The 24,268-nt window shown below is 66.2% G+C and overlaps 4 protein-coding genes across 11 annotated transcripts; 2 read left to right on the forward strand and 2 right to left on the reverse strand.

Annotated features, from left to right (window-relative positions):
- The first annotated feature begins 119 nt into the window (after positions 1 to 119).
- Positions 120 to 3,857, forward strand: ALG3 (ALG3 alpha-1,3- mannosyltransferase). The gene is made up of 9 exons (XM_068691496.1): positions 120 to 255; positions 1,209 to 1,308; positions 1,389 to 1,536; positions 2,111 to 2,271; positions 2,368 to 2,488; positions 2,695 to 2,900; positions 3,044 to 3,120; positions 3,252 to 3,396; positions 3,483 to 3,857. The coding sequence occupies exons 1-9, from the start codon at positions 120 to 122 to the stop codon at positions 3,670 to 3,672; spliced, it is 1,284 nt and encodes a 427-aa protein (XP_068547597.1). The 3' UTR covers positions 3,673 to 3,857.
- A 139-nt stretch (positions 3,858 to 3,996) lies between these two features.
- VWA5B2 (von Willebrand factor A domain containing 5B2) lies at positions 3,997 to 14,565 on the reverse strand. 4 transcript variants are annotated; one of them, XM_068691494.1, is made up of 22 exons: positions 14,387 to 14,565; positions 11,532 to 11,686; positions 11,224 to 11,385; positions 10,830 to 11,049; positions 10,557 to 10,711; positions 10,123 to 10,254; positions 9,891 to 10,015; positions 9,582 to 9,758; positions 9,387 to 9,497; positions 9,065 to 9,270; positions 8,872 to 8,986; positions 8,617 to 8,802; positions 8,331 to 8,505; positions 7,963 to 8,252; positions 6,676 to 6,901; positions 6,255 to 6,593; positions 6,038 to 6,175; positions 5,839 to 5,934; positions 5,579 to 5,656; positions 5,350 to 5,419; positions 5,066 to 5,174; positions 3,997 to 4,757 (listed from the first exon to the last, which is right to left on the reverse strand). In XM_068691494.1, exons 2-22 carry the CDS (start codon positions 11,668 to 11,670, stop codon positions 4,158 to 4,160), a joined length of 3,849 nt encoding a protein of 1,282 aa, XP_068547595.1. In that variant the 5' UTR covers positions 11,671 to 11,686; positions 14,387 to 14,565; the 3' UTR covers positions 3,997 to 4,157. The 4 variants fall into 4 exon arrangements, with proteins under 4 accessions (XP_068547595.1, XP_068547592.1, XP_068547596.1 ...); XM_068691491.1 differs by having other exon boundaries at positions 10,818 to 11,049; XM_068691495.1 differs by lacking the exon at positions 5,839 to 5,934 and having other exon boundaries at positions 10,818 to 11,049.
- A 1,997-nt stretch (positions 14,566 to 16,562) lies between these two features.
- LOC137860819 (uncharacterized) lies at positions 16,563 to 19,096 on the forward strand. Of its 4 annotated transcripts, none has more exons than XM_068691500.1 (2): positions 16,563 to 16,720; positions 17,238 to 19,096. In XM_068691500.1, exon 2 carries the CDS (start codon positions 17,262 to 17,264, stop codon positions 18,330 to 18,332), a length of 1,071 nt encoding a protein of 356 aa, XP_068547601.1. In that variant the 5' UTR covers positions 16,563 to 16,720; positions 17,238 to 17,261; the 3' UTR covers positions 18,333 to 19,096. The 4 variants fall into 4 exon arrangements, with proteins under 4 accessions (XP_068547601.1, XP_068547600.1, XP_068547602.1 ...); XM_068691499.1 differs by having other exon boundaries at positions 16,608 to 16,762; XM_068691501.1 differs by having other exon boundaries at positions 16,628 to 16,739.
- A 261-nt stretch (positions 19,097 to 19,357) lies between these two features.
- LOC137860818 (PHD finger protein 13-like) lies at positions 19,358 to 23,988 on the reverse strand. Of its 2 annotated transcripts, none has more exons than XM_068691498.1 (5): positions 23,734 to 23,988; positions 22,489 to 22,581; positions 21,694 to 22,309; positions 21,358 to 21,393; positions 19,358 to 21,210 (listed from the first exon to the last, which is right to left on the reverse strand). In XM_068691498.1, exons 1-5 carry the CDS (start codon positions 23,827 to 23,829, stop codon positions 20,984 to 20,986), a joined length of 1,068 nt encoding a protein of 355 aa, XP_068547599.1. In that variant the 5' UTR covers positions 23,830 to 23,988; the 3' UTR covers positions 19,358 to 20,983. The 2 variants fall into 2 exon arrangements, with proteins under 2 accessions (XP_068547599.1, XP_068547598.1); XM_068691497.1 differs by having other exon boundaries at positions 21,358 to 21,396; positions 23,734 to 23,986.
- Positions 23,989 to 24,268: the final 280 nt, after the last annotated feature.

Genomic DNA, 24,268 nt, shown 5'->3' on the forward strand with positions numbered 1-24,268 from the left:
GGGACACCGGGAGGCTTCCGGGGCGGCTCCGGCTGCAAACGGGGGGGGGCCGGGAAGAAACCGGGGGGGACCGGGAAGGACCGGGGGGGGCACCGGGAAGGACCGGGGGGGGCCCGGTGATGGCGGCCCTGCTGCGCCGGGCATGGCGGGGCCGGCGGGAGGCGCTGCTGGAGCCCCGCTACACCCCGCTGGTGGCTGCCTGCCTCTGCCTGGCGGAGGGGGGGGTCAACCTCTGGGTCATCCGCAGGGTGCCCTGTGAGTGGGGGGGGGTAAAGGGGGGGGGGGTTGGGGTTTGGGGGGGGGGATTGGGGAGGTTATGTTTTGGGGTTATTGTTTTGGGGGGGTTTTGTTTGGGGGTTATTTCTTTGGGGTTATTTTTTTGGGGGGGGGTTATTGTTTTGGGGTTATTGTTTTGATTTTTTTTTGGGGGGGGTATTTTTGGGGGTTATTGGGGTTATTTCTCTGGGGGTTATTATTTTGGGGTTATTTTGGGGGTTATTGCTTGGGGGTTATTTTTGGGGGGGTTATTTTGTTGGGGTTATTTCTTTGGGGTTATTTTGGGGGGGGTTATTGTTTTGGGGTCATTTTGGGGGGTTTATTTTTTGGGGGTTATTTATTTGGTGGTTATTGTTTTGGTGGTTATTTATTTGGGGTTATTTCTTTGGGGGGGGTTATTGTTTAGGGGTTATTTTGGGGGGGCATTACTGTTTTGGGGTTATTTTGGGGGGGTTATTTCTTTGGGGAGTTATTGTTTGTGGGTTATTGTTTGGGGGGTTATTGTTTGGGGGGTATTCTTTGGGGGGTTATTGTTTTGGGATTATTCTTTGGGGTTATTTTTGGGGGGGGTTATTGTTTGGGGTTTGTTTTTTGGGGGGTTATTTTTTGGGGTTTATTGTTTTGGGGTTATTGTTTGTGGGTTATTTTTTGGGGGGCTCTTTCTCTAGGGGTTATTATTTTGGGGTTATTTTGGGGGTTATTTCTTTGGTTTTTTTGGGGGGTTATTGTTTTGGGGGGGTTATTGTTTGGGGGTGTTATTTTTTATTTTTTTGGGGGGGAGGTTATTTTGGGGGGCTTATTTTATTTTATTTTTTTGGGGGGGTGTTATTTTTTGCATTTATTTTTGGGGGTTTCTTTTTTTTTGGGGGGGCAGCCTCACGAGGCTCAAACCCCACCACCGTGTTGTGTGTGTCCCCCCCCTCTCCCCGCAGACACCGAGATCGACTGGCAGGCCTACATGGCGGAGGTGGAGGGCTTCGCCAACGGCACCCGCGACTACACGCAGCTGCGCGGTGACACCGGGCCCCTGGTGTGAGTGGGGAGGCCGGGGGGAGGCCAGCCCCGTGACCTCAATCCCCCTAACCCTATAACCCCCCTTTTTCTCCCCCCAGCTACCCGGCCGGCTTCGTCTACATCTTCCTGGGGCTGTACTACGCCACGGGGCGCGGCGCCGACGTCCGCCTGGCGCAGTACATCTTCGCCGGCCTCTACCTCCTCAACCTCCTCCTGGTCTTCCGCATCTACTGCCGAACCAACAAGGTGCCCGGGGGGGCTCCTCGGGGTGGGAGGGGTGGTGTGGGGTTGGGGTCGGGGTGGCTGGGGGTCCGGGGTGAGCTGCTGGTGGTCTCCGTGGCCTCTTGGTGTCCTCCATGTCCCCTGGTGGCCTCCTGGTGGTCTCTGTGTCCCCTGGTGGTCTCCATGCCTCCTGGTGGCCTCCGTGTCCCCTGGTGGCCTCCTGGTGGCCTCCATGTTCCCTTGGTGGTCTCCATGTCCCCTGGTGGCCTCCTGGTGGTCTCTGTGTCCCCTGGTGGTCTCCGTGTCTCCTGGTGGCCTCCGTGTCCCCTGGTGGCCCCCTGGTGGCCTCCATGTCCCCCTGGTGGTCTCCGTGTCTCCGTGTCCCCTGGTGGCCCCCATGTCCCCCTGGTGGTCTCCGTGTCTCCGTGTCCCCTGGTGGCCTCCTGGTCATCTCCGTGTCCCCTGGTGGTCTCCTGGTGGCCTCTGTGTCCCCTGGTGGCCTCCGTGTCCCCCTGGTGGCCTCCTGGTGGCCTTCATGTCCCCTGGTGGCCTCTATATGTCCCCTGATGGCCTCCGTGTCCCTCCGTCCCCCCGCAAGGTCCCCCCGTACGTCTTCTTCTTCATGTGCTGCGCCTCCTACCGCATCCACTCCATCTTCGTCCTGCGGCTCTTTAACGACCCCGTGGCCATGGCCATCCTCTTCCTCGCCGTCAACCTCTTCCTGGAGGAGCGCTGGTCCTGGGGCTGCCTCCTCTTCAGGTGCGGGGCTGCCGGGGCTGTGCTCGGTGCGGGGGGCACACAGGGGGGGCACCCACCCCATGGGAGGTGACACCAATAACCCTGCTCCCCGCCCAGCCTGGCGGTGTCGGTGAAGATGAACATCCTGCTCTTCGCACCCGGGCTGCTCTTCCTCCTCCTCAAACGCTTCGGCCTCCTGGGCTGCATCCCCAAGCTGTGCATCTGCGCCCTGCTGCAGGTAGGTCCCTGCTCCTCAGCATCCCCCCCCACCCCCCCAGGGCCTGAAAGCCCTAAAAGCGGCCCCCACACCCGCTCAGCGAGCCGGGTGCTGCTGCAGAAGCAAATCCATGGGGCTCCAGCCTGTCCCCGCCGCCCTGTGTGGGGCTGTGGGGTGATGGAGACCTGGTGCGGGGCTGCTGCGAGGGGCCGCTGCGTGTCCCGCAGGTGCTCCTGGGGCTGCCCTTCCTGCTGGCCAACCCCGTGGGCTACCTGAGCCGCTCCTTCGACCTGGGGCGCCAGTTCCAGTTCAAGTGGACGGTGAACTGGCGCTTCCTGCCAGAAGAGGTTTTCCACAGTCGGGTTTTTCACGCCCTGCTGCTGCTGGCTCACCTGGCCGGGCTGGGGCTCTTCGCCCTGCACCGGTGGCACAGGTGAGAGCCGGGATTCCCCTGAGCCTCCCCCTGTCCCTAAAGGGTTGTGGGGAAGCTGCTGCTGCGAGAGGGTCAGGCTCACAGGGGAAAAATGTGGGACAGGCATCCAGCAGCTGAGCCCCCCGCTTGTGCTTCCCCCTCAGGTCCGGCGAGAGCATCCTGTCCCTGCTCAAGGACCCCGCCGACAGAAAGCAGCTGTCCCCTCCACTGAGCGTCAACAATATCCTTTGGCAGAGCGGGCAGCGAGGAAAAGGGGGGGGGAAAACGGGGCAGATTTGAGGCTTGGCCACCACAGGAGCTGCTGATGTGGGGAGGGCGCCGCCTGCGTTTGTCGCCTTAACGCCTGCGCACAGATCGTCTTCGTCCTCTTCTCCTCCAACTTCCTGGGCGTCTGCTGCAGCCGCTCCCTGCACTACCAGTTCTACGTCTGGTATTTCCACACGCTGCCCTACCTGCTGTGGTGCACCCCCACCGCCAAGCTCGCCCACATGCCCAAGTACGTGCCAAGCAGGAGCCGGGGTTTTGGGAGCCAGGGAGGGGGCTGCCGTGGCTCCCCTGCTGCCCCCCAGCTTCTCCCCGCAGGGTGCTGCTGCTGGGCGTGATCGAGCTCTGCTGGAACACCTACCCCTCCACGGTCTGCAGCTCCCTCTCGCTGCACATCTGCCACGGACTCGTCCTGCTGCAGCTGTGGTATGGCACGGCCCCGCTGCCGGCCCCGCACGCGCCCCAGCCCGGCAAGAAGCCCGCTCCCCTCTCCAAGAAGGCGAGGTGAGAGCGTGGCCGGCTGGACGATGGCAACGGGCTCCGGGACTGCTCCTTCTGCCTGCTCTGCTTCCCAGCCAGCTCCGGGAGGACCCCGAGCCTTGGAACTGTGCGAAGGGGGCAGCGCGCGCGGGGACCCCCCAGCGGGCAGGACTTCTCCAATAAAGGGGGTTTTTGGGGGCCCTTCCCCAGCCACAGTGTCCTCGTGCTGTGGCAGCGCCAGGAGAGCTGTGCGTGAGCCTCTCCCACCTCCAGGGAGCAGCTTCTGCAGCGAGGTTAAGTCAGAGCACCTGCAAAACCCTTTGTTTGAGCAGCCTCGATGCACCTCCTGCAGCCTGACCCCCTTCAGCTGGGTTTTTCCTCGTTCCCTTTCTTCGCCTTCCCCCAGGGGGTGGCGGGGAAGGGAGCGATGCTCCCAACCTGGGACACAGACACGCGCACAGGCAGCACGGAGCCAGGCGTCTGTTTATTAGGGCCCCCCCAACCCCGGGGCCATCACACGTTGTTGGGGTTGTAGCACAGCATGTTCAGCGTGATGTTCTCGTCCCAGTGACGCAGCAGCAGGAACAAGTGCCTGGCTGCCCCTTTGAGGCAGCCCACGTCCACCCCTTCGGGCAGCCGCTGCGCCTGCAGCCACGCGTCCGCCTTGGCCGCCACCAGCTCCCACTCCTCGAAGAAGCCGGCGCAGCGGTGCTCCAGCCACGCCAGGGCCACCGCCGTGGCCCAGCTGGCGCTCTCCAGGTCCTCAGGGCCTGCATCCTGCCAGCCGAGGCCAGCCTCGGAGGGGGCGGCCGAGTGGGGGCCGGTGTCGGACTCGGAGCCGTGCCCGCTGTCCGCCTGCGCCCACACGGCCGCGCTGGGCACCTCGGAGCAGGTGCTGTGGGACGGGGGCGAGCCGGGCTCGGGGGCTGCCGCCGGCTCCTCGGCGGAGGGTCCTGCCCCGGGGCTGCTCTTGGCCACCGGGGACGTGGGGCTGAGGCTGGCGCGGTGGGAGGCGTACGGGGAAGCCCGGCGCAGGCGGTCCAGGGGGATCTGCACCACCTCGGAGAAGCTCTCGGTGAGCTGGAAGGGGCCCCGGGCTTGCTGCAGCTGCACCTGCAACGGGGGGGTGGGAGAGTGGGGGAGGCAGGAGGGGACCCAGACCCTCTGCAGGCCCAGTACACAGGGTTGGGGTTTCAGGGACTGCCCAAATCCTCCCCCAAAATAGCCCTCAGAGGCCCCCAGGGCCACGCAAGGACACAGCAGCACCCCTCCGAGCCGCTGGATTTGCATCCTCGGCTGTTTCGGCCAGGCTGCTGCAGCTGGCGAAACTGAGCATCTGCCCGGGGTGCTGCAGGTGTGGGATGCATGACCTGGGGAGGGAGGGGACACCCTGTTTGACCCCCCCAGGGATGGTTCCCTACCAGCGGGAGGTAGTCGTGGCTGGCGCTGGTGCTGGAGCGCTCGCTCTCGGGGCTGAGGCAGTGTGGGCGCAGCGCCAGGCTGGGCCCCCTGCGCCTGCTCAGGCTGAACCTGCCCGGGGCAAACAGCAATTAACGGGGCAATTAATGGGGAAAGGGGGGGACCCAGTCCACTGCCAGGCTGCTGGAAGGAAGGGGCTGGAGCACAGACCCCCCCCAGACCAGGAGGCGGCACTGCCCCTCTCCCCGTGCCCCCTGTCCCAAGGCACGGAGTGGGGCAGCCTCACCTGGAGCCAGCGATGCTCTCGGTGGATTTCTGCAAGCCCATGGAGGAGGTGGAGGGGCTGGTTGGAGGCCCTAAAACGGGGAGAGCTGAGCGTGGTGGGGCCGTGGTGCACGGGGAAGCGTTCAGCCCATGTGTCCCGACTGGTGAGGGGATTCGGGGCATGGGGGGTGCCAGCACCACGGGGCTCCACCGGTGATGGGGCCGCCCCCGTCCCTCACCCCTGGACGTACCGTTAGTGCCGTTCTGCTTTTCCCAGCCCGAGGTGGCGGAGGAGACGCTGGCTGGAGAGCCGGGCACCTCGTCCCTCTCTGCAAGACAGCAAAACCCCAAGGGCACCGCGTCCGCCCCGTCCTCGTGGCACGGAGCTGCCGCCCCCTCCCCAGCGCGGGGCAGAGATCGGCGTCTCCTCCTGGAGCCTTATGACTTGGGGCAGCTCACCAACAATTTTGGGAACACCCCACAGCACCCAGCGTCCTCAGGGATCCCCTACCTGGGCCGATGAGAGCCTCCTCCTGCTCCTCCACGTCCCGCTGCTGGCCCATGCTCGCTGAGCCGCTCCGGTGCCGCCAGCTCCCTGCTGAGCCGGCTGCAAGGCACCACGGCAGCTCAGCCCGTGCCGTGCCCGCTCCCCCTTCCCCATCCCGTTCACCCCCCCAGCTCCGCGCCAGGACCCCCATGGCCCTGCCTACCTGTGCCCCACACCTGCGGGGCCGCGGGCAACGCTGCCCGCGTGGCTCCGTCCACGGGCACCACGCAGGTGTAGAGGGAAGGCACGTTGCAGGCTTTGCTGGTCTGCATGGCTTTCAGGCGAAACCGGCGGGCGAAACCTGCCCAGAAGGGGCTGTTAGCGGGGGGTGAGAAGCAGCAGGGACCGGGATGGGGACCGGGATGGGGACTGGCACCCACCCTGCTCCAGCTCAGCCTCCCGCTGAGCCGCCTTCTCGCTGTCCCGGATGACGGAGCGTGCTGCCAAGCCGTGCAGGGGTTTCTCCCCGTCCATACCCGCTCGCCGTGGGGGCTCCTCGCCTCCCGTCCCATCCCGGGGCCGCAGCAGGGACTCGAGCGAGGCCGTCACCTCCCAGGACACGGGTTTGCCGGCCCGCAGCCCGTGGATCACCACGTGGCAGCGCAGGGGCAGGCAGGGATCGCCCTGGCTGGGCTCCCTCACCTCGGGCGAGGCGCTGAAGAGGTAGGAGGGCTCCACCAGCATGTCCCAGTCCAGGTGGGTGGGCGAGAGCAGGTTATCTGAGCGGCACAGGACGCGGGCTTGGCACGGTGGCTCTGCGTGACACTAGGGCCACCCCTTGTCCCCAAAGCCACCACTCACTCGACTCCCCCACGCTGTGCTGCAGCCGCGGCGTCTTGGGGCCCAGCTGGTCCAGCCGCCCCTCCAGGGACTGGTTCCTCTTCTGCGACACCTTCTCCAGGGCCCGGCAGAGCCGCCGTGCGTCCAGCTCCCCGTGCGGCGAGGAAAAGCTGCGACCGGCCAGGGCGGCTCGTGCCAGAGCCTTCTGCTTCCGTGCCAGCTCCTCGGCGCTCAGGGCCGCCGGTACCTGCGGGGAAGGCTCACGGCGAGCTGGTGGGCACCGGCAGGGAGCCCAGACAGGGCCCGGCTGTGCCAAAACGCAACGGGGCATCTGCAGCCCCGGCTGGTGCCCAGCTCCTCTCTGCCCTGCTGCTCTGCAAGCTGGCAACAACGACCCAACAGCCTCCCCAAGCAACAGGTGATGCTCGCCAGGCACTTAATGCACGTGGGCAGGGCTGATTGTGCCGAGATGGGAGATTGCAAACACCTGGCTCAGGTCAACATGGAGATGAGAGGATTTCTCGGTGATGTTTGAGCTTGTGGGGGCTCAGTTTGGCTGCTCAGGGCTGGAGCACACCCCGGTGCCTGCCTGGGCTTCAGCCTGGAGCTGGGGCAGGGCAGTGGCACCCGTCTGTGTCACCCCAACAGCACAGGGGGGATCGTTTACGCCACGGGGAAATCACTTACGCTTGACATTTCGGCTGCAAAGGCCACCAGCTGCCCGTGCTATTGTGCAGCGGGTGCGGGTTACCTAAGCCGCGCCGGGGAGGAGCAGCAGGGTGTCCCGGAGCCGCGGGGACAGCTGGCCTCGCCTGGCCTCGGGGCTGTCCTCACCCTGCTACCAGGGAGCAGCCGCTCCCCAGCGCAGCGACCTGGCTGGATTTTAAACCCAGCCATTAAGCAGCCGGGACGTGCCCGGCGCTAATGAAGCATCGTTCGGCTTTGGCAGAGGGCTGAGGAAGCCGGGCAGGAGCCAGCCCACCCTCTCCCTCGCTTGGCAGGCTCGTTACCTGGTGCCAGCCCAACTGCTTTCGCTTGATTCCTGCAGCGTCAACGAGGACCTGAGCTGGCTGAGGCTTTGCTTAGCCACACGGCTGCCTACCAGCCCCGGGGAATGGGGGGGGGACAAGGGAAGAGGGGGCTATTTGGTCCCCAGCTGCCCTTCCAGCGGGACAAAACCACACCAGGAGCCTCCTGGCAGCACCCAGAGCTGAACCCAGCCTCCAGCCTGACAGCCACGTGTCCAAGCACAACGGGACCCCAGCTACATGGGGAGCAGCCCCAGCGCCGCGGGTGGATCAGCCTTACCTTGACGCCAGCCGGGGCTGGGGCCGAGGGCAGCGGGGCGGATTTGGTGGAGGACTCGCAGAGGGACAGGCTCTTCTGGCCCTGCTGGGAGGCGGCGTCGGGGGCCGGGGAGCCTCCCTCGGGGGCCACATCGCGGGAGCCGGTGGACTCGCTGCTGGTGGAGCTGCGGGAGAGCAGCCCCTGGCTGCGGTCGGTGCTGACGGAGCAGTGGGTCAGGACGTACTGCTCCTGGATGTAGGAGGGCTGGTAAATCCGCTTCCAGATGTCTCCCCCCGAAACGAGGTCCGTGCCTGCTCGATAAATGCGCACCCCCTCAGCACGCTGCCCCCGTGCCACCCCCGCTGCTCCCACTGCCCGTCCCCACTCACTGCGCTCCGACTCCTCCGTGCCACCAGCCGAGACCTCCAGGGAGACCTCTCCGGAGCCTGCGCTGCCCCGGGACAGCTCGCGGCGCTCCCCGGGCACCGGTGGCCGCGTCCCCCCGGGGCTGGGCACCTCGTCCTGCGAGGGGACAGCCGAGCCCCTGTGAGCCCTGTCCCGGCCCTGGTGGAAAGAAGGTCCCACCATCAGCCCCGTCACACACACAGCCCCATGGCACGGCCACGCAGGGGGCTGGAAATGTGCCGGGGAGGTCTGTAGGGCCCCCGGTCTCACCGCTGGGCGCCTGTCCCGGAATCGGGCGATGCTGTACAGGGTGCAGTAGCTGACCAGCCGGTCCCCGGGGTACAGGGCTGCGATCTCGGTGGGCGAGAGCAGGGCCTCGGTGCTGTCGGGGACGTACCAGTCGATGGTGATGTCGCTGACGGCCGGCTCGATTGCCTTCTTCAGGGACTTGATGAGCTGGGGAGGGGAGAGGAGCTGGCATCCGCCCCGCGGTTCCCCCATTCCCTGCCCCGTGCCAGGCCCTACCTTGGGCTGCAGCCTCTCAGCCGGGCTCAGGAACTCGGCACAGCCCCGGCTCAGCTTGGCCACGGCCGTCAGCAGCCGCCGGCACGCCCGTGGGCCCATGCCGAAGCTGAAGCACCTGCGGGAAGGAGCCACGTGCTGAAAAAAATAAACATTTTTGGGGAAAAAGTGCCGTGCCCCCACCGCGGTGCCGTACCTGGCGGTGCTGGCCTGCCGGCGCACCAGCTGGAGGATCCTGCCCGTGCCACCCACCACCGCCGCCGCGGTGAAGAGGAAGAGCTGCCGGGGGTAGCCGTGGTGCAGGGGCTGTGCCAGCGCCCAGCTCAGGGCCACCAGGAGGTCGGGGCCACCCGTGGCCACCCGCAGCTCGCCCAGGTGCCGGCAGGCGCGGCGCAGCGTCTCCTGCACCCACGGATGGACAGATGGACGGCTCGTGGGATGGACAGGAGCCATGGGGAAGGGGTTGGGGTGGGGAGGATGGAGGGGGCCGGGGCTGTGCTTCCCCCAGCAGCACTCACGTTGCTGCAGAGGCGGCTGGAGGGGAAGAGTGGCTGGACGTCGGAGCCGAAGCCGGCGATGTTGAGCAGGGTCCCCGACGGGAGGCTCTTCAGGGCCACCAGCAGAGCTTCCTGGGGTGGTGGCGAGGGGACGGGGAGCGCTGCTGAGGGCCTGCCACTCGGCGAGAGCCCCCAGCCCCTGCTGCCCCTCCTCACCTTGACCTTGTCGACGTCGGGGCCGCTCATGGTGCCGCTGCGGTCGACGAGGAAGAGGACCTCGCGGGTGACGCTCTGCAGGTCCCCCGGGGCGGGCTCCACCACCGGGCAGAAGTTGAGCATCAGCACGGGGTTGGGGAAGATGTCTTTGTGGAAACGCTTCTGCACAAAGGCCACCTGCAAGCCAGGAGGGAGGGCGAGGGGCTAATTCGCACCCCTCAGCCCCACAGGGCCAATACTGGGGTCTTCCTCATGTCCCCCCCACCCCATTGTCCTCCCTGTGGGCTGGCACCAGCCGTGCCCTGTTACCTGTCTCTCGCCGCTGCCGTCCTTCCTGGCTATCCGCGCGTAGTCCCGGCGGCTCCGGATGTGCGCCTCGTACTCAGGGTAGCTCATGGTGCCTTCCTCCATCACCAGGTGGGGCTGGTGGGGCTCTGGGGGGGGCAGAAAGGGCTCACAGCCGCCCCGAGCCCAGAAATTTTGGGGGCCATGCCCAACCTCCCTCAAACCCATGGCTCTTCCAGGCACCAGCAGCCCTTACCGCAGGGGTAGAGGATGATCTCCACGTCCCTGTCGTAGCGGTGGCGCTCAGCCAGGGTGACACAGGTGGTGGTGGCAGAGGTGGCCCAGGGGTCAGCGTCGGCACGCAGCGCATGGGTCGGGCTCTCCAGGCCTGGGGGGGGACACGCAGAGGTGGGGGCAGCCCCGGTCAGCTCCAGACCTGGCACGGCCACGGGCCCAAGGACGCCGCTCGCCTGCCAGCGCTGATGGGATTAGCGCTGCCGGCGGCCAGGAGCACCCCGTCTGCCCGGCACCCCCCGCAGCCTCCATCCATCACGCCTCCGCCGAGGACAGGACGGAGGCTGCTGACTCAGAGCCTGGTGGCAGCGGCCCAGAGCCGTGGCCCTGCCAGGTGTGGGGCGATTTGGGGACTGGGGGGTGCTCATCCCGCAGCCCCCGCGCCCCCAGCCCTACCTGCCAGCAAGCAGGGGCCCTTCACCAGCAGCTCGAAGGCGAACTCGTAAGGAAAGGGGTTGCGGGGCTGTCCCCAAAAGACGTCCGTGCTCTCCGCGGGGGCCGCGGGGGCAGGCTGGCTCCGTGCGCCGGGCCCCCCGAAACAGCTGGTGGGGCTGCAAGGGGAGCGGGGTGAGGGCAGAGCCGGGACCCCCGCGCCTCCCCTGCACCCCCGGCGTCCCCCCCCGGGACGGCAGAGCCTCAGGAAGCAGTGAAAATCACCATAGGGCCAACCTGTCGTCACACAAGCTTCCCGGCTCGCTCTCACGCTCGGGGGCGGCGGCGACGCGCGGCGCGAGGACCGGGGGGAGGACGAGGCGCAGGGCCCCCCCCGGCAGCGTGGGCAGCTCCTGCGCCGTGCGCAGCGTCACGGCCAGGCTCTCGGCCGGGCCCAGCGAGCCCGTGCTGATGACGAAGGTGGAGCGCTCGGCGTCTTCGTCCAGGACGAGGTGACCTGGGCAGAGGGGGAGCGGTGAGGATGAGGAGCAGCTCCACCACCCTCCCGGAGAGGGGACGCCGGGATCTCCAGTCCCAAAAGCCTCCAAGGCACCGGGATGGCCTGGATGGGGCTCTCCAGCCCGTGGTGCCCCCCACCTTGCCATGTGAATAGTGGCACCGTGGTACTCACCAGCGGCACAGCGGCGCGGCCGCCTGGGGCTGGTGCGGCACTCGAGGCAGCAGTCCTGCGCTCGGTGCCGGCTCTGCACCTGGAAGGTGACCCGCCGGCTGCCCGCCGCCGCCTCGAAGCCAGCCACCACCTCCGACTCCTCCAGCGGGTAGATGAAGATACCTGCGGGTGGGAGACAGCCCCGAGGCACAGCCCCCAAAAACTCGTCCGAGCTGCAGGGCACACGGGGTGCCCTTGCGTGGTAAAGGGGTTGGGGACGGGGTGCTCCCCGGCACGGGGGTTTTTAGGGTTCCTGCAACCCCTCTTACCTTCCACGGGCTCCTCGCGGGGGTTGGTGTACACCAGGTGGGCGGCGATGCTCAGGGCGTAGCCGTTGGCACAGGCCTTCACCCTGGAGCTCTTCAGGGGCAGAGCCTCCCAGGAGGAGAGCGCGTACAGACCCGGCATGGTCCCTCGGTGTGGGCTGCCGGGGAGGGGGACACGCTCATCATCCCCACAGGGGGATGGGGCGCATGGACCTGAACCCAAATCTCAGCTCTGGAGATGGGGTCTGGAGCCAAACCTCAGCCCTCTGGAGCCATGGAGCCCGGGGGCACCAGGACTCCTAGGCACGCAGCCACACGTCGCCCCATCTCTCGGCCACCCCAAAGCAGCCTCGGTGGCTCTGGGGCCTCCCCAGCGCATCTCCCGCGCTGGCTGGGAGGGGAGCGTCTGCTGCTCCCATCTCCATCCACCCACAGAGGTTACCAGGGCAATTCGTTTCAAAAAAAATAAAAAAGATGCGAGAGGAGCCCGCAGCGTAACTAGGACAAAACAGAGTGCGGTGTTTGCTGGGGGGTTAATAATTAACAACAAGGTCAGCACCGCTCCGAGGAGCGGCACGGAGGGGAAGGCTCTGCAGGGAGGGGATGCTGAGGGGATGGGTGATGCTGTGCCTCGGGGCAGCGAAGCTCGGCACGGAGATGCGGGTGTGTGGCCATGGGAGGAGGCTGCCTGGGACGCCTTGCCACCCACAACACCCAGGAGCAGCACCCCAAAATGCTGCCTGGGGTCTGCCCAATGTCTCCTCACCCCCTGCCGTCACCAAGTCGCGTGAAATATTCGGGGCAGCCTGCGTGGCTCTGCACCCCCCCAACACATCCCCAAGCGCCTGACACCAAGCAGCCGCGTCCCGCTGTGGGTTTCAGCGCGTGGCAAGGACAAGGCCAGGTAGAAGCAAACCATCTGGTGCCCCCGCCCCGGCGGCCTTCGCCCCAGGAACAGCTCGTGCGGGTGTCGGGAACACGAGGCGGGGTGCCCTCGTCCGAAGGGTGCCTCGGTTGGAGCATCCTTGAAGGCAGAGCAGGGCTGAACCTCAGGAGCTGAGCCTGGTGCGGGGCAGGGAGCCCCCGGGGGGCTGTGTTAGCGAGGTGGCTGCATCCCAGTGAAACCATGGGGTCAGAGGGGTCCTTGGGGTGGTGCTGGCACGTCCCCGTCACCCTGCGCTCCTCGCCACCTCCAGCCCCACGTGCCAGGTGCCCCCTCCTGCTCTCACCGCGCACGGGGGGCACTCTGCTGCAGCACCCAGCTCTGGGGAGCAGGACGCCCCCCGCCCGGCTGCCCTGAGCCATTCGGGAGGGATTTCACCCCAAAGCCCTTCCATTAGTTCCCAAGGCACCTGGCTCAGCGCTCAGCAACGCGCCCGCTGTTTGCCGTGCCGCCCCCCGGCCGGGGCACGCCGCCTTGTTTACCGGGCTTAGAGGAGAAGCTGTCCCGGCTGCTTTTTATCACTCCTCATTGCATTTACACTGCCAGGGTAAACAGGGCCCATCTGGCCCTGCCGCGCTTCCCGCAGGCTGCTCTAAGCCCCGAGGTAATGAATAAAACCAGACCTGAAGGTCCTCGCCCCGGCCACAGCCCCTGGAGCAGCAAATTGTCCCCGGTGCCAGCGCGGCATCGCCAGCACATCCCACCTCCAGTGCAACCACAGGCACCTTCACAGCCCCCTCCTCATCCTCCCTGCCCACGGAGCTGTGATGGGCACTGAGGGGAGAAGCAGCTCGCCCCTAGCTCTGGATAACTTCGTGTCTGTCCTCTGAGCAGGGGGACTCGTTCCAGGCAGGTGCTGCTGAAAGCCAGGCGTGCGCGGTGCCCGAGCTCACGGGGCGGCTGTAGGCAGCCGGGAACAGCGGCACAGCTTCACCTGCTGCACCGATGTCTGCCTGGCCGGGGCCAAGGGGGAGCTCGGCCCAAACAGGGGCAAACCCAGTGGAAATTTCCACTGGAGACGAGTGGTGACAGTGGCACAGGGCTGGGAACAACCGGGATGGAGGGGCTGGGTCCTGAGTCCCTGCAGCAACACCCCACGGGGATCATTCCACCTGCTGCTTGGGGGTGCTGCCCCTGCCTGCGGGGCATCGCTTGGTTGGGATGTGAGGCCCTGGGAGCAGGATCTGCCCCAGCACAGCCACTGGAGCTGGGGCAGGCTGCTGCCTGTGGGGCACGCTGCTGTGCAGGGAGCCCGGGGCAGTGGGATTTCCCCAGGGGCTGCAAAAGGCAAAGGGCACCACGGGCAGGGGGCTGCCCGGAACCACAATCAGCTGTGCTGCCCCCAGCCCCAGGTGCTCTGCTTGATGCTTTCCCTGCTGGAAAGTCTGAGCAGAGCAGAGCACGGTGCGTGCAGGCACACAGAAAATGCTCAGGACAGACACTGCCCCCCTCAAAGCCCCCTGCCCACCACGGCACACGCTTCCCAGCCACGTTGGTGCTGGCTCAAAGCTCTCTCTCGCCCCCCCCTCTGTCCCATCCTGCTGCTCTTCCCTCCCCTGAGCCACTAAACCCCCTGGAAAACCACAGCCCCGTGCCAGGGAGCAGGAATTCCCTTCAGTGCACCCCCACAGAAGCATCCCAGCCCCACGGAGCCCCCCAGGACGGGACGTGCCGGCAGGGGGGCCCTGCAGAAGGCTCCCGCTGCCCCTGCAGCCACGGGGTGTTTGTGGCACAGCCCACAGCCCTGAGGGATGGTCCTGCAGTTATTAGAGCCACCGGTGCTGGCTTTAAAGTCCTGGTGGTCTCAGCACTTTCACAGCCTGGCTCCCTTCTAACCCCCCCCTGCGATCCGGGGCTGCCCCACCAGCGGCTGCGTGAACCCAAAGCGCCCCGATCCCCCTGCCCCAGGCCTTACCTGCAGGATGAGGATGACACAGAGGCTGCAGGCTCAGCACCACGAGAAACCTCTGCCCTGCGGGGGTCCCTTCCCCTCGGGTGGGGGTCCGCACAGCGGGGCCGAGCGGTGCCGCCACCGCCCCTCCTGCTGCAGCTCCTGCTCTGGCACCGACTCCTTCACCGCCGCTGCTCCATCCCTCGCTCCCTGTGCCAGCAGCCAGAGCTGCTCCAAGCCCAGCCTCGTTAAAGAGACACGATCCCCGCCACCGTGGCCCCGGGGAGGGCTGGGGGACGCGCTCACGTGTGGCACCGGGGGGGTCCCAGGGGGTGGCCGAGGGGACCAGGCCTCCAGGTGGGCGTCACGCAGCGCCGAGGCAGCGCATCCGCCCCAAACGCAGGCACCCCGGGGACCCACGGAGCCTGCACGTGGCACGGGGGGATCCCAGCCCTGAAGAAGAGCAGGAAAAAAGCTGGGGGGGACCAGGGAGAGCTCGGCTTTTGGGTGAAGAGCGTGGCGAAAAGTCTGCTGGGGGGGGTGCGGGCGGCCAGGAGGTGCTGGCACAGGCAGGACACGTCTGCTGGCAGGGAGATCCTGCTGAGCCCAGCCTGGGGCGCTGGGAGTCCCCCAGCCACCACCAACCTGAGCAGTTCTGGGCAGAAAAACAGCAGATTTGGGGCTTATCCCTGCACTGCCTCTTCCAGGCAGCTCCCTCGCCGTGCTGCTATAGATAGGGCTGTGCTGCCGCTGCACTTTTTATAGAGCATGCACGGGGGAGGCACCGTCCTCTCGTGCGGCACCAAACCCACCGTTGCAGCCTCACCAAACCCGGAGCAGAGCCGAGCTGAACGGGCAGCAAGCGGGGAGAAGTGGCAGCGGCAGGGCCAGCAGCCCCCGGTCCTCAGCAGCAGGTGATTTCGGAACAGAGCATGGGCTGGATCTCACCCCCAAACCATCGCAGGCTTCGGGGTCCTCAGCACCGGATTTGGAGGCGGTTGCAGAAGCAGCAAGGGATGGAAACCTCCGCTGGAAGACGCCTTTTGCCGCACATGGTACCGCAGGGCACGCTCCCTCCTCCCGGCTCGTTACGCTGCACTTCAGCCAGCGCAATTAGCTGCTGGAGAGGCACTCTGCGGGTCCCCTGGGTGCCTGCAAGAGTGCACCGAGCCATTCCCTGCCCCTGTGCTGGATGCTCCAGCACGCCACCTCCAATCCCTCTTCTGCACAGCGCTCAGGCGTGCTGCTGCTCTGCTCCCCTGGCATATAGGGCTGCGATGTGAGGGGCTCCCCATGCCGGGTGCCACCCCATAACCTCACATTTCCCCAAGCCGGGTGCCATCCCAGCGAGCCGCCAAGGCACAACGCGCCCTGCAGCGTGCGCAAGACTCCCGCTCCCACTGCGAGCACCGCGACCGCTCCAGCACCAGCAAAAAAAAAAAAAAAAAAACAACATGCAAGCTTTGATTTTTCTCGGAGATATTGTTTCTAGGCCAAAGCGACGCTAAGAAAAGCTTCCAAACGCGAGCGCTGGGTTGGTGCCACCAGCTGGGATGATACGGGGCTCGGGTGCAGCTGATGCTGTCGGCAGCCCCCGGCGTTACCCCACAGCGGGTGGGTAAATGCAGCCGTGCCCGGGGTCGGGGATGCAGCAGTGCCTCCCAAAAGGGCTGGCAGCCCCAGGGAGAGGCCGGCTGCCTCCATCCCTGTGCTCACAGCAGCACGAAACAAGAGCCGTGCGCTGCCTGTTCTGCACAGTCACTGCTCCGCCGCTGCAGCCAGGGAGCAGCCCTCGCTGCGAGGCTGGAAACAGAGCTGAGAGAGCTCGGTGCAGCCGAGCTGGGCGTTAAACCCTACAAATGTGTGCCGGGGTGGGCCCAGCAGCCCCGCTGGGCACCCACAGACCCCAGTCCTGCCGCCAGCATCCCATGGAAAGCAAACCAAGGCAGAGCCCCGGCCTGGGTGGCGCTCCCCAAATCTCCCCGTAGCTCGTGGTGGGCTTAATGAGCTGCGTTATCGCCCTGAAGCTCCCCCAGGTGCTCCGAAATCACTGCAAAACCCTACAAATTTAGGGCCACCTGAAGAACCACCCAAAAGCCGAGGAGATGCTGGCCGTGCTCAGAGCACCCTCAAGGGGTACAGGGACCCCGGTACCCCCCAGGATGAGCCCAGACCCCCCCCCATGGGGGGCTCGCAGGGCCGGATCGGGGCTGATCCAGCCCCAGCCCCAGGCGGGGGTTCCCGGAGGACACCGGGGGGGGGCGCAGGGTCGGGCACGGGCGGCTGGGGGCGGCCGCACTCCGGGAAGCGGAACTCGGAGGCACGGGAGGGGCCCGGAGGGGGAGAGCCCGGTCCTCGGTGCCGGCTTGGGACGGGGGTACCGGGGGTACCAGGGGGAAGGTACCGGGGGGGGAAAGGGGGGGGTATCGGGGGGTTTTGGGGAGCACGGGGGGTGTGTGGGGGAGAGGGCAGAGCCGCAGCAAAGCCCTGGGGATGGGGGATCGGGAACCGGGATGGGGACCGGGGGTGGGGATGGGGACGGGGGTGTCGGTCCTGGGGGGTCCGAGGGGCTCCCGGTTTCCATACGGTGCCCCCACCCCAGCCCCGCCCGGGAGGCTGCTTCCCTCTAGCGGGCAGAGCCCGGCAGGACCGGGGCTGGGGGGGTCGCTACCGGGGGGGTCGGTACCGGGGGGGGGGTCAGCCCGGTCCCTCCCGGTGCCTCCCGGTTCCCGGAGCAGCCCCCCCGTCCCCCCCTTGCTGCCTCATCCCGGATCGGGCGAGGCGAGCCCAGGCTTGTCCCAAGCAGGAAGAAGGAAAAAGGGAACTCGGCCCCGTTCTGCCCTGAATTTTTCCTTTTTTCTCCCCCCTCCCGCAGCCAGAAGCCCGCTGAAGCCCAGCCATGGGGCGGCCCAGGAAGGATGCCGGCAGCACCGCGTCCCCTCGGCCGGCGGCAGCCCCCAAAACGTCCCCCGCTGCCCCGCCGCCGTCCGCCTCGGCCGCCCGTGCCTCCAGGAGCACGCCGGTGGCCGGACGGAGCCAGGAGGCGAAGCCCAGCTCGTCCCAGCCAAAATCCACGGCAGCGACATCCCGTGGGGCACGAGGCGGTGCCGGGGAGCAGCGTGGAGCAGCCGGCGGGGGCTCCTCCGCCAGCACGAGGAAGACAACGGCCACCAAAGGAGCTGAAGGCCAAGCGAAGGCTGAGCCGTGTCCCAGCAAGGCTTCATCCCGGTTCCTGCCCCCCCTGGACAGCCAGGACATCCCCCGGGTGGAGAAGGAGACGCGGGGCCAACGCAACAACCCCAAGTGGTACGAGTGGAGGGAGAACCGCATCACGGCCTCGGTGGCGCCGCGCATCGCCGGCAGCAAGTTCGCCAACGGGCGGACGGACGAGGTGCCGCGGTCGTACCTGAAGGCGGTGGTGAGCCCCGGCCCCACGGCGCAGACGCCGGCCATGTCGTGGGGCATCCGCAACGAGAAGGCGGCCGTGCGGGCCTACGAGCAGCTCAAGTCGCAGGAGGTGGGCCGGCCGGTGCGGGTGGAGGACTGCGGCCTCTTCATCCACAAGGAGAAGACGTGGCTCGCCGCCAGCCCCGACGGCGTCGTCACCGAGGCGGACACGGGGAAGCCGCTGGGGCTGCTGGAGGTGAAGTGCCCCTACAAGCACCGCAACAGGACGGTGAGGGAGGCCTGCAAGGACCGGGACTTCTGCCTGCGGGTGGACGGCGACTCCTACGCGCTGAAGCGGGACCACGACTACTTCACCCAGGTGCAGTGCCAGATGGCGGCCGCCGGCATGCGGAAGGCCGACTTCGTGGTCCACACCAAGAAGGAGACGGCCGTGGCCCCCGTCGAGTTCGACGACGAGTTCTGGGGGCAGACGGTGCCCAAGCTGGAGAAGTTCTACACCGAGGCTGTGATCCCCCACCTGGAGGAGCAGGCCGGCGGCTCTGTGTGGGCCAAGGAGGAGTAGGTGCCCGTCCTTGCTCTCCAGGATGCTCGCTTGGCTTTGGGTTGGCTGCACAAACCCGGCTTGGGCCCCTAGAATAGAAGCTGCACCTGAGTTTTCTGCTGTCTGTCGAGCACTCACTGCCTCTGCCCCAGCGCTGCTGCATCAGGATGGAAGAACCTGCACCAGAAGGGCCTGCTTTGGGAAGGGACCCGCCAGTAATGACTTCATCTGCCCAACAAAGGAGAGAAGTCCTAGAGCCCGTCCAGCACGGCCCTGTGCTCACTGCCCACCAGTTGAAGCCCACAGCACTCCGATGGCAGCCAGCACACACCGAGCCCACCTGCGGGGAACACCAGATCCCTCTGCACTGGAATAATGGACTCATTTTGTGGGGAAAACTGGATCCTTCAGCACCTACACTACTGTCAGGACTAATCCTTCATTCTTCTCCGGAATGGGAACAGAATCACGGAGGGTTTGTTAGAGCCCGAGAGCAAATCAAAGCCTTTGAGATAAATCACGTTGTGCCTTAGCAGTCACAGCGGGGACGCCGTTCCTGCCGAGCCACCAGCCCTGCTGGCCCTGGAGCCGTCCCAGGGCGCTCAGAAAGGGGGCACCGGCTGCAGGATGGGGACGGGGGTGCCTGTTGAGGTGACCTCCACAGCGGGGAGGCTCTGGAGGAGATTCCTGTGCCACACTCCGTGCACCGCAGCAGGGCAGGGAGGTGAGCATCACCCCTTTGCAGCATGGCTCGCTCTGTTCAATAAAACCTGTGGTGGATTGCATCTTCTCTGGTGGTTGTGCAGCTGGGGGGTTACCTGATGGGGGGGGGTTCACAGCTGGAAGCGTTTCATTTTGGCCAGACAGCCCCTGGCCAGCAGTGCCCAGCTCCCTGTCTGGGCTGGGAGCTCATGGGTTGTGTCTCAGGGCAGCTCCCTGTGAGCTGAGGCAGCCTGGAGGTGCCAGCCCCATTGGGCTCCCCCACTTGCATAAGAGCACGCCAAAATTCACCCAGGGAAGGGAGAAACACGCCAAAACCACCCCCGTTATGGCAAAAGTACTTTATTATATACAGACGACTCCAGCCACACTCCACAGGGCAAGGACCAGAATTTTGCTATTTTACATATCCATACAAAGTAACTATAAAAACATAAAGCACTTTTGGGGCCCAGGCTTTCCACAGGAGGAGAGGCACAGGGACGAGCCTGGGGGGTTGCTGGGTGGCGGGGGGCTGCCCCCCACCCTCCCCCAGCCTGTGGTCCCACAGTAACCAGATGTGCAAGTAGGAAAGAACCCAGTTAGGAGAAATAGTGATGGGACTGGCAAGTCGGGGTCTGTGTCCCCCCCTGGAAAGTGCAGAAGGCACGCGGGCCAGGCTCTTTGGAGGGGCTGTGAGGAGGAGGAGGTGGGAGCAGACCGTCAGTGCACGCACACACACACCGCTCCCAGAGGGAGGAGGGTGATGGGGAAAAAACCCTTCCGCTCTGAAACTTGGAGGAGGCCTGGAGCGGGCAGGCCCCGTGCCTCCGGAGCAGCAGTTGCATAGCAGAAGGGGCTGAGGGCCTGCCCTTGACAAGATATCAGACTTCACTCTACGTGTCCAGGAAAAAAAAAACAATAATAAAAAAGAGAAACCAACAATTTCTCTGCAGGAGGGAGCGCTCGGAAGCAAGGCCCTCCTGCACCTGGGCTGCATCACACCCAGGGCTCAGCATCCAGCTGCTGCTTACGCCGATGCTTCACCTGCAGGCAGGAGGTGGCCACAGGGTACAAGGTTCAATTCTTTTAAACTGGGAAACATGGAAACCACCCAAACCTCCCCTGCTCCCCTTCCCTAGGGCTCCCCAGCCCTACCAGTTTTGAGGGTAAACCGTTCGGGTCTCCTACCGCAAACCCCGCGTCCCTTTTGAACAGGAGACTTCAGTGCAACTGGAGAATCTGAACCGAGGAGGACTCCTCGGCAAGAACAACTCGTCTAACAATCTACTCGGACTATCTTGGGGCCTTGTGCACAGCAACCAAAATCAGGAGCACCACCAGACAGGGGCAGGGCCTCCCCTGCGCAGCCTACAAGGCTGATGAGCCAGAGGTGGGACACCAAACCCCCAGGAAAGAGCAGCCCAGTCTGCTTCAGGCGTTGGCAGGAGCAATATTCCTTCCCTCCCATCCCAGAGGGCACACTGCATGGAAGAAGCCTGCCTGGGCTGCATCTCTGTGCTGGAAGAGGATCGGGTCACTGGGGCTTTGCCGTCGCAGCTCACCCCGAGGCCCAAGGCAAGGACAACGGTGAGGAAAAAGGAGGAAGGGGAGTCACATCTCGGGATAAGTGTAAGCTTCCACCACACCACAGGGAAACTATTTGGACTAGGTTCTCCTCGGCTGGCCTGGGGGAAAGGCACTGAGCCAGGTTTGTGCAAGGACAGAGATGTTTCTGAGCGACCTAGTGCATGGCTCTTCTCCCCCCACACCCCTGGGGTCACCGAGCTTCGTGGTTAACGCGACCCCCGGGGAGGACGGCAGCTCCCAGGAGGCAGAAGAGCAAGGGGGACAGCCCAGCACCGCGGCCCAGCCCTTCCCCTGCCGTTACTGTGCATTGATTGTCTAGCCAGACTGAGCTACAGCCTTCGGTTTAAAAAGGGGCCCCCCAGCCTCCCTGCTCTGGAAGAGCCTCAGTCACAGAACCGCTTGCGGGGCACCGTCCGAGCTCGGTTCGAGCGGCGGATCTCCTGCTTGGCGTCGCGGCATCGCTGGCAGATGAAAACCTCAGGCACGTTGGATTTGCGGATCTTGGCACAGGAGAGGTGGATCCAGGTGGCACACTCGTTACATTCGATCATGGGCCTCCCCGCGAAGGGCTTCAGGCAGAAGCAGGTGATCAGATCCCAGGCGTCGTCGTCTGGTCGGGGAGAGAGGGACACCGCTCAGCACCCACCTCATCAGCACCCCCCCGCTGCAGCCTGAGCAGCCCCCCAGGGAAAAGCCTCCAAGGGCGCAGCACCACCTCTAAAGCCACAGCCAGTGGAGCAGGAGAGCCCCCACTCACCTTCTGCTTTGGTGTTGGGAGCCGCTGCGAATTCGACTGCTGAAGTTGCAAAGGGGGGAAAGAAAAAAGAAAAAAAAGAAAAAAAAGAAAAAAGGATCAGCAAGGCACCCTTACACCCCACTCCCCATTTCAGGTCTGTACTAAAGAGAGCCTCCAAAGCTCCCTGCCCTTGCTCTGCAGCTCTCCCAGGTCCCTATGGCTTTCCATGAAGCCCCTCGCCCGGAGAGGCCGGGACCACCTGCAAGCTCTCCCCGCATCCCATGTGGGAAGCTCTGGCCAAGGCAGGGACGATATTTGGCACCGACCGCAGCACAGCTCCGCTCCCCAGACACTCACCACCAAGCTGAGAGCTCCCTCTGCTTGTATCTTCCCCTTCGCTTTGGTCCAAGGTACTACAGGAACTGGGGCTCTTCGCGCCTCCAGAGCACTGCTCGTGCTCCTTTAGCTGCGGCTCGTCTCCTGCGGGCTTCTCTGCCCCCTGCTCTCCGTGCAGCCAGTCCTTCTCCTCCTTCAGGGGCTCCTCCAGAGGGGCGCTGGGCTGGGGGTCCCCGGCCGGCTCGATGGGGGGCTCTGAGAACGGCTCTTTCACAGGAGGCACCTGTCCCTCCAGCACAGCCGGCTCCTTCCCCCGGTCCTGGTCTAGCACCGAGCTTTTCCCAGCGCTCGGCGGCGCCTTCTTCTCCACCTCCTGCTCCAAAACGAGTTTCTTCGGTGGAGGTTTCTTCCTCTTGCTCTGCGGGGGTCGGATCTCGTAGAAACCAGCAGGGAAGGCCGGGCAGTCGGCGAGCAGGCTGCTGTCCGCAGCCCCCTTGGCCACGGCCGTCCTGCTCCTCCTGTCGTCCGCCAGGAGCTGGCAGTCGGAGGAGGGCAAGGAGGCCCAGCTATCGCTGTCCTGCGTGCTCCCCGTGCTGTTCTGGGGGCTCATGCTGCCGCCGTGGGTCCAGGGCTCGTTCTGCAAGCGGGGGAGAGGCAGGGCTAGCAGGAGACACCACAGCGCGGGCATTCGGGGTACGGAGAAAGGGACTGGGGATGGAGAATGACCCCCCCCTGACCTCCAGCGGGGGATCAGGAGCTGGGTCTGTGCTGGCAGGACACCCGGGGGGAGGAGGATCACCCCACAAGCCCACTCACCTCCTCGGGGTAGGGGATGTAGCCGGCGTAAGCCAAAACGAAGGTGCAGAACTGGTTGAAATCCTCCACGGTTCTCTGCCGTTTCTGCAGCGGCTGCGACAAACGGCACTCGGTGGTTACACCCCCGCCCCATCCCGGCACCAAACACCGGGGTCCCCCCAAACACCCGTCCCCCCGTTACCCCCTCCCATCCCAACCCCAGCTCGGCGGCAGCGGCCCCTTCCTTAAAACCCTCATTTATGGCAGGGGCGCACCCACAGCCGGCAGAAACCCCACAGCGCGGCGTTGACTCAACGCCCCGGGATCCCCGCCCCGGGAACGGGACTGGGACCAGTTAGGGCCAGCAACTGGGGGAGCACCCCAAAAGGGGACCCCTTGAGACCCCCGGGGGGGGGGGACAAAGTCTGGGAGATAAAACTCCGGGGAGCCGCCCTCCGGCGTGCCAAGGGACCCATAGGGAAGGGCTTCCCGGTGCCCCCGCTGCCCCCGGTGCTGGGTGGGCCCCCGAGGGGCTGTAGGGGGTCTATTTTTGGGGTTCCCCCCCTCAAAAACCCCCACACATCTCCCCCCGCCCCGGGGGTACCGGCAGCGCGGCGGGGGCTCCTCGCGTGGCCCCAACCCCTCCTGCGGATGGGGAACGGCGGCTCCCGGCACCCCCCTCCCCGACCCCCCCAGACCCCTTTGGGGCCCGGTGCGGGTTGTGGGGGGCTCCCCCTCGGTGCCCCCCCCTCAGCCCCGTCCCCTCCCCGCCCGGTGCCGCCCGGGGTCCCCGCCGACACCTGATCGCTCCCAAGATGGCGCCCGCGCTCCCGGGCTGCCCGGGCCGGCCGCCCCCCGCCCCGCAAGGAACCGGGCTGTGCCCCCCCCCTCCCCGGTACCCCAAATCCCCCCCAAACCCCCTCACCCACCCCATAACCCCCCCCCGGTGCCCGCACACCCACACGGCTGCCGGGCACGGCGGCGGACACGCGGGGTCACCCCCACCCCGGGGCACCGCCGCGCAGCCCCCCCCCCGCCCTACAGCACGGCGAGACCCCCCCCAAATTCCCCTCAGAGCCCCCCCACACCCCACAGGACCCACACACATCCCCTACACCCCCACACACCCCCCAGGGCCACGCGGGGAGGGCGCCCACGCAGCGCCCCCCAGCACCCCCCAGCTTTCCCCGGTCCCCCCCCGGTCCCGGTGCCGGTCCCGATCCCGGTCCCGGTCCCCCCCCCGGTGCCGGTTCCCCCCCCGCTCACCTCCTCGGGCCCCGGGGAGCCGGGGCTGGGCACGGGGCTGCTCCCCACCGAGCCTGGCCGGCCGCGGGGGCACGGCCGCTCCCCGCCGGTGCTCATAACGCCCGCGGGCGAGGCTGGACCGGCGGGCAGCGGACCCCAACCGGGCCGGTTCCCCCCCCTCCTCCTCCTTCTCCTTCTTCTTCTTCTTCCTCCACCTCCTCCTCCTCCTCCTTTCGGTGCCCGCCGCCGGTCGGAGCGAGGCCGCCAGCACCGCCCCGGCCGCAGGGGCGGGCCCACCTGGGGGCGGCGGGGAAGGCGGAGGCGGTGCCTGGCTGCCGGTCCCGTCCCCCCAAAAACCCCATGGATGAAGCCCCCCGAGGGATGAAGCCCCCCTAAGGGTCCCCCCCGGTCCCCTCCGCTTCGCCCCCAGCCCCCGCTGCCCGCAGAGCACAGCCAGATCCAGGGGGTGAAGCTCATAGTGCCCCCCCCAGCCCCCACCCACCCCCCTGAGGTTTGAGGTTGGCAGTGAGCCCCCCACCCCTAAAACAACCCCCCC

Source organism: Anas acuta, chromosome 9 (genome assembly GCF_963932015.1).
Source record: "Anas acuta chromosome 9, bAnaAcu1.1, whole genome shotgun sequence".
Lineage (NCBI taxonomy): Eukaryota > Metazoa > Chordata > Aves > Anseriformes > Anatidae > Anas > Anas acuta.

Excerpts from the sequence above, each read along its gene's own strand:
- ALG3 (XM_068691496.1), top strand. The coding sequence starts at position 120 with ATGGCGGCCCTGCTGCGCCGGGCATGGCGGGGCCGGCGGGAGGCGCTG. Across the intron at positions 256-1,208 it reads GGTCATCCGCAGGGTGCCCT|ACACCGAGATCGACTGGCAG; the intron begins GTGAGTGGGGGG and ends CTCTCCCCGCAG. Across the intron at positions 3,397-3,482 it reads AAGCTCGCCCACATGCCCAA|GGTGCTGCTGCTGGGCGTGA; the intron begins GTACGTGCCAAG and ends TTCTCCCCGCAG.
- VWA5B2 (XM_068691491.1), bottom strand. The coding sequence starts at position 11,670 with ATGCCGGGTCTGTACGCGCTCTCCTCCTGGGAGGCTCTGCCCCTGAAG. Across the intron at positions 9,271-9,386 it reads CCAGCCGCCTCTGCAGCAAC|GAGACGCTGCGCCGCGCCTG; the intron begins GTGAGTGCTGCT and ends CCGTGGGTGCAG. Across the intron at positions 6,902-7,962 it reads CAGCCCCGGCTGGCGTCAAG|GTACCGGCGGCCCTGAGCGC; the intron begins GTAAGGCTGATC and ends CCTTCCCCGCAG.
- LOC137860819 (XM_068691500.1), top strand. The coding sequence starts at position 17,262 with ATGGGGCGGCCCAGGAAGGATGCCGGCAGCACCGCGTCCCCTCGGCCG.
- LOC137860818 (XM_068691497.1), bottom strand. The coding sequence starts at position 23,829 with ATGAGCACCGGCGGGGAGCGGCCGTGCCCCCGCGGCCGGCCAGGCTCG. Across the intron at positions 22,582-23,733 it reads GCTCCCCGGGGCCCGAGGAG|CCGCTGCAGAAACGGCAGAG; the intron begins GTGAGCGGGGGG and ends CGTTTGTCGCAG. Across the intron at positions 22,310-22,488 it reads ACATCCCCTACCCCGAGGAG|AACGAGCCCTGGACCCACGG; the intron begins GTGAGTGGGCTT and ends CCCCGCTTGCAG.